Here is a 7519-nt window from a genome sequence, read left to right on the forward strand (position 1 = left end):
TAGCACATTTTTGCTTTTGTTTTAGTCCGATAGCACTGATTTATGTTCCCAAAACTAATGAAAATATGCAAATTGTAGGAATGTTGGAAGTTTGGTCTCCCATGATGAAATCCAACTCAAAAAGGAGTGTTCTGAATCACAAGGCAATAAAGGGAGAAGAATCAAAGAAGTATGGTCCGCAGAAGAAAGTGTGCACCACAGAATTCCATCTGCATTCGCAAACCAAGTGAAAGAACCCAACATGACTTTGGCCAATGTGCGGTCGCAGAACAAGGTCTGCACTCACAAATTATTCCAAGTTCAGAGAGTGTGCAAAAGACAAAGTCCTGAAGCCTTGCTGAAGTGCGGCCACAGAAGATGCTTCGTAGCCACAATCCAGAAATGTGCGGCTGCAGAATCCAAGCTCCTGTCAACTGAAGAAATCTACGGACTACACATGGAATTGTGCGACCGCAAAACCTCCCGAGGGGCATTTTTGTCGGTGAATTTTGGGCCACTATAAATAGATGAGTTTCACATTTTTAGGTCAAGTTTTGAAGTTTGAGTTGCTATAGCCATTACATTTTACCATTTTAGGAATTTTGTGATTATTTTAGTGTTTAAATATTATATTTTATCATTTTAATCTTTGATTATGGGTTTAATTTGCATTTCTTCTTTATTTTATTCAATTCCCATTATGAGTAGTTAGATTCTTACTAGGGTAGTGACCCAACCCTAGTGTATAAACCTTATGGGTACTTAATTTAATACTTGTTTATGATTGGGTGTTGATTATTTAGCTTAGTTCATGCTTCAATTTTAGAATTAATGGTTGCAAACATTGATTCATGCCTTTTTGACTAAGTCTCTACTTGAAAGAGGGACGTACTCTAGGATAACTTGGCTAACAAAGAATTGGGTTAATTGAGAGTTTGATTAGCCTACTTAAAGGGTTCAAACTAGAGATAGTAAGAACCCGGCTTGAGCTCATATCATCTATTTTGTTTGATACCCATTTGGACTTGAGAAAGCCAAATTGGAGAAAATCACTCTTTGACCGAGAGGTATTGAGTGGGTAACGTAGAGTTGAGAACTATAATACACCCCAATCAACAAAACAAGTATTAATGTATTTAACCTATTAGGCGAACACCTAGGTTATGGTCACATCCCTAGGCTTTTAAACTATTTGAAAAAAGACCAAAACAATCATTCGCTTCTAGATTCTTATCTTAGTTTACAATTGTTAGAGTTAAAGTAGAATTAAAAATCAAAACCTTTTGTGGAAGTGCAAATTTAGTTAATCCATTCACTCTCGTCAAGTGTATACTCCTAAAACCCAGTGTAACTCCCTATGAAAATTAGCCCTGACTCTTGTTGGATACTATTCTTCCAATGACCGTTTTCACTCACTATTGAGTGCGGATTGGACGTGGATCAATTGTCTACGAGCAGCATTATTCACTGGGGCATCAGTTTCCTAAGAAGTCATGAAAGTTATGCGTCAAAAAGTGGATCAAATGTCACAAGAATTTCGAGCAACTCAGGCTTTGATCCAAAAATTATTTTTTTTTTTTAAAAAGCAAGAAAGGTAGTCAAGTTGCAATGGAGTCTAAGTTTGAGGAGGAGACTGAGTCTGACTAAGCTATTTGAATGTTTTAGAGTTAAAGTTAGAGACATATTTAATTTGTGTTGTTTGATAATTGGTTGTTTGATTAGTTGGTTGAATTGTTAAAAATATTACTGTTCGTTTTGTAGTAAATATTGGATTTGGATTATTATACTAGGTGTTTGGTTGGTTGTTAGATATTTGATTGGTTGTTAGGTGTTTGGTTGGCTGTTTTATTTGGCATGTGGTGTAATTATAAGTACAACAAACTTCTGCTAAAAATTGCCCAGATTTGCGACTGAATCAGTCGCAAATTTCACCAGAATTTACCCAGATTTGCGACTAATTCAGTCGTAAATTGAGAATTTCTGAAATTTTTAATTAATTAATACTCAATATATATGATTGTTTCAGTCAAAATAATTAATTTAAAATTAATTTTATTATTTAATTTTCTGATGGAATCAGTCGCAAATTTAGCTACTAATTCGGTAACAAATGGCTTAAATTCAAATGTTTCCGTATTTTTCAGTTTGCGACTGAATCTGTCGCAAATTTTTGATTGATTTTGTCGCAAATATATTGCGACCATATGTTTTCCGACTGACACTTTTCAGTCGAAAATCCGTCGGAAAAACACGATTCCCGAGTTATTTGATGGTCGCAAATTTTCGGTTTTTTAGTAGTGGAAAATAAAGAAGGAAGAACCGCTAGAGTATATCTAACTCCCTTATATAATTAATATTTATCATTTTGGAATTTGCATTATAAATTTTTATGTTATAACGCAATATACATATATATATATATATATATATATATATATATATATATATATATATATATATATATATATATATATATATATATATATATATATACACACATACATATATTTGTGTCTTTCATATTTAAAACTCAAATGAGGTGCTAATTATACCCTACATATTCATCGCATGTTGTCACGACCCGAAATTCCCACCGTCGAGACCGTGATGGCACCTAACATTTCACTTTCTAGGCAAGCCAACGTTAGAGAATCATTTAAACCAATTCTTATTCCATTCAGTAAATAACAGCAATTAGCTAAGATGAAATATAGTGAGTGCGGAATAATATAATGAAACTTCATTAATTACTATCACCCCGATCAGGAGTCACAATTCACGAGCATTCTAGAAGTCACTACAAGAAATAGTCTGAAAGAAATACAACTGTTTGGATGAAAGAAATAGTAAAACAAAAAGGATAGACGGGGACTTCAAGGTCTGTGAACGCCGACAGATCTACCTTGAGTTTTCGGATAGCGGGTCCAACAGCTAAAATCCCGATCAACCCGGACCGGTACCAAAATCTGCACAGAAAGTGCAGAGTGGCAGTCTCAGTACAACCGATCCCATGTATTGGTAATTGTCAAGCCTAACCTCGACGAAGTAGTGGCGAGGCTACGACAAGGCACCTACAAATCAACATGTACAATTTAACAGTGTATATACAAATAACAGTAATGAAAAACTAAACAGGACATATCGGGAGGGGGAGACATGATGGGGGAAATACGAGATAAAGAACTACAGCAGAATGATAACTGAAACAACCAATATACTATGAGTCAACAGAAACAACGAATACAGTAAAGGAAAAATGCACGGCATCCCCCTTCGTGCTTTTACTCTCAATCTCACCATAAAACAATAGAAACGACATGACATCACTATTCGTACATTAACTCTCATCTCATGGCACGGCATCACCCTTCGTGCATTAACACTCACAATATGGCACGGCATCACCCTTCATGCATTAATACTCTCACTTACCATAATGCAATGCATAAATAACAATGAGATAGAATAACAAGTACAAGCCTTACTTCAACATTTGGTTCCACAATATCAATCTCAACTTTGAAATAAATACTCAATTATCACCAGAGAATCTGTAATCATGATAAGAACGATCAATTTAACAACACTAGTCTAAACACGTAACAATTAGGCATAGGAAAGAGACAATATAAGAAAAAAGAGAGAAAACAGGGAAAACAGGTTAATTGGCGGCGCATAAGTACTCGTCACCTCACATATGCGCCGCTCACATGAGTTTCACATAGCAAATAATCTGAGGTTCCTAATTCCCTCAAGTCAGGGTTAGACACAACACTTACCTTGCTCCGAAGGCCACTTAATTCGCAATCACAGCTTTTCCGCTAGAATTCACCTCCAAACCACTCGTATCTTTTTAAAAATGACTCAATAATATCAAATATTGCTAAAGGAATCAATTATATTGCATCAAAAAGTCAAAAATTGACCCCAGGCCCGCTTGGTCAAAACCCGAGGTTCGGACCAAAATTCATTTACCCATTCACCCCCGAGCCCGGATATATAGTTGGTTTTGAAATCCGACCTCAAATTGAGGTCTAAATCCCCAAATATCCAAAATCCCTATTTTCTATCCAAACCCCTAATTCTACCATGAAAATTCTAGATTTTAGGTTGAAAATTCATGAAATGTAATGGGTAATTGAAAGAAAATGGTTTAGAATCACTTACCAATACTTTGGGGAAGAAATTAACTCTTGAAAATAGTCCCTAGCCCGTTTGTTTTTATGAAACATGGAAAAATGGCTTATTCCCGTTATTGATTCTGATTTATGCACTGGGTGACAGTGTGCATCGCGTTCGCGAGGACACTGTCGCGTTCGCGAAGAGTATCGGCTGCCAAGCCTTCGCATTTGCGATGGTTACTCCCCCTGGCCAAACATCAACCAATTCTTAAAAACAATTAAATTTTTCGACTTTTAATTTTCATCAAAAATTCATAACTCGAGCTAGGGACCTCCGAATTCGATTCCGGGCATACGCTCAGGTCTCATAATTCGATAAGGACCCACCGGGATCGTCAAAATACGGATCTGGGCCCGTTTACCAAAAATATTGACCGAAGTCAACAAAAATAAATTTTTAAGGTAAAAATTCTTATTTTCATCAAATTGCAACATAAAAGCTTTCCGGAAACACGCCCGGACTGCGCACGCAAATCTAGGAGGGTAAAAATGAGATTTTTAAGGCTTAAGAGCGCAGAATCGAGTTCTAAAATATAAGATGACCTTTTGGGTCATCACATTCTCTACCTCTAAAATAATCGTTCATCCTCGAACGGACATAGAAAAGTACCTGGGCTGGTGAAAAGGTAGGGATATCTACTCCGCATATCGGACTCGGACTCCCAAGTAGCTGCCTCAACAGGCTGACCTCTCCACTGCACTCGAACTGAAGGATAACTCTTTGATCTCAACTGGCAAACTTGTCGATCTAGAATAGCTATTGGCTCCTCCTCATAAGTCAAATCTTTGTCCAATTAAACTGAGCTGAAATCTAACACACGGGACGGATCACCATGACATTTTCGAAGTATGGATACATGAAACACCGGATGAACCACCGATAAACTAGGTGGTAATGCAAACTTGTAGGCTACTTCCCCTACCCTTTCAAGAATTTCAAAGGGTCCTATATACCTAGGCTCAACTTGCCCTTCTTTCCGAACCTCATTACACCTTTCAAAGGTGAAACCTGAAGCAATACTCTTTCTCCAACCATGAATGCAATATCGCGAACTTTACGGTCGGCATAACTCTTTTTCCTAGACTGAGCTGTGCGAAGTCGATCTTGAATAACCTTGACCTTATCCAAGGCATCATATACCAAATCTGTACCTAACAACCGAGCTTCTCCCGGTTCAAACCATCCAACTGGCGAACGACATCGCCTTCCGTATAATTGCTCATATGGAGCTATCTGAATGCTCAACTGGTAGCTATTATTATAAGCAACCTCCGCAAGTAGCAAGAATTGATCCCAAGAACCTCCAAAGTCTGTAACACAAGCGCGAAGCATATCTTCCAATATCTGAATAGTGCGTTCTGACTACCCGTCTGTCTGTGGATGAAATGTTGTACTCAACTCAACCCGCTTGTCCAACTCACGTTGTACAGCCCTCTAGAAGTGCGAAGTGAACTGCGTACCTCGATCAGAAATGATAGACATGGGCACACCGTGAAGGCGGACAATCTCACGAATGTAAATTTCAGCTAACCGCTCTGAAGAATAGGTAACTGCCACTGGAATGAAATGTGCTGACTTGGTCAACCTGTCCACAATGACCCAAACTGCGTCAAATTTTCTCTGAGTCCATGGGAGCCCAACAACAAAATCCATAGTGATACGCTCCCACTTCCATTCAGGAATTTTTATTTTCTGAAGCAAACCACCAGGTCTCTGATGCTCGTACTTAACTTGCTGACAATTCAGGCATCGAGCTACATATGCAACTATATCCTTCTTCATTCTCTTCCACCAATAATGTTACCGCAAATCTTGATACATTTTGGCGGCACCTGGATGAATAGAATACCTGGAACTGTGGGCCTCTTCCAGAATTAATTCAGAAGCTCAACCACATTAGGCACACAAATATGACCCTGCATTCGCAGAACTCCATCCTCCACCACAGCAGCTTGTTTGGCATCATCGTGTCGCACAGTGTCCTTAAGGACAAGTAAATGAGGATTATCATATTGTCGCTCTCTGATGCACTCTTATAAAGATGACCGAGTGACTATGCAAGCTAGAACCCGACTGGTTTCTGAAATATCTAACCTCACAAACTGATTAGCCAAAGCCTGAACCTCTGCAGCTAACGTCCTCTCACCAATCAGATTATACGCAAGTCTGCCCATACTCGCAGCCTTTCTACTCAAAGCATAGGCCACCACATTAGCCTTTCCGGGGTAATACAAAAATGGTGATATCATAGTCTTTCAACAACTCCAACCATCTTCTCTGCCTCAAATTGAGATCTTTTTATTTGAACATATAATGTAGGGTACGATGATCAATGAATACCTCACATGGCACACCGTAAAGATAGTGCCTCCAAATCTTCAGCGCGTGAACAATGGCTGCCAGCTCTAGATCATGAACAGGGTAATTCTTCTCGTGAACCTTCAGCTGCCGCGAAGCATATGTAATAACTTTGCCACCCTGCATTAATACCGCACCCAAACCAATACGAGATGCGTCACAATATACTGTATAAGATCCTGAACCTGTGGGTAACACCAATACCGGTGTCGTAGTCAAAGTTGTCTTGAGCTTTTGGAAGCTCGTCTCATGCTTGTCTGACCACCTCAACGGGACACCTTTCTAGGTCAGTCTAGTCAATGGGTTGTTATAGATAAAAACCCTTCCATGAACCGACGATAATAACCTGCTAAACACAGGAAACTCCGGATCTCTGAAACTGAAGTAGGTCTAGGCCAATTCTGAACAGCCTCAATCTTCTTAGGATCCACCTTTATGCCTTCTGCCGATACCACATGCCCCAAAAAGGCAACTGAGTCTAACCAAAACTCACGTTTTAAAACTTTGGCATATAACTGATTATTCTTCAAAGTCTGAAGCACACTCCGAAGATGCTATCCATGCTCCTCTCGACTGCTGGAGTAAATCAAGATATCATCAATGAATATAACCACAAAAGAACCCAAATAGGGCTTGAACTCCCGATTCATCAAATACATAAGTGTTGCTGGGGCGTTGATAAGCCCAAATGATATTACTAGGAATTTGTAATGCCCATACCGAGTCCGAAAAGCTATCTTAGGGACATCAGATGCCCTAATCTTTAACTGATGGTAACCAGAGCTCATAATTATTTACCCAAAATAACGAGTCACATTTAACACCACCTAGGCGGGCACCTGTCTCGTAGGTTAAAACTCAATAATTACAATATGAATTTAGCAAGTATGCACAAAGAATTTCATACAAGAATTTTTAATTAGGCCTAACAGGCATGACTCCCTATTATTGCTATAGTACAACTTTAATTTCACAAAGGGAGAACTTAAACACAAGAATT

The 7519-nt window shown here is 38.6% G+C and overlaps 1 protein-coding gene across 1 annotated transcript; it reads right to left on the bottom strand.

Moving 5' to 3' along the window:
- Positions 1-6035: 6035 nt before the first annotated feature.
- On the bottom strand, positions 6036-6645 carry LOC138892119 (uncharacterized). The gene is made up of 3 exons (XM_070175814.1): positions 6502-6645; positions 6231-6377; positions 6036-6143 (listed from the first exon to the last, which is right to left on the bottom strand). The coding sequence occupies exons 1-3, from the start codon at positions 6643-6645 to the stop codon at positions 6036-6038; spliced, it is 399 nt and encodes a 132-aa protein (XP_070031915.1).
- Positions 6646-7519: the final 874 nt, after the last annotated feature.

Source organism: Nicotiana tomentosiformis, chromosome 5 (genome assembly GCF_000390325.3).
Source record: "Nicotiana tomentosiformis chromosome 5, ASM39032v3, whole genome shotgun sequence".
NCBI lineage: Eukaryota > Viridiplantae > Streptophyta > Magnoliopsida > Solanales > Solanaceae > Nicotiana > Nicotiana tomentosiformis.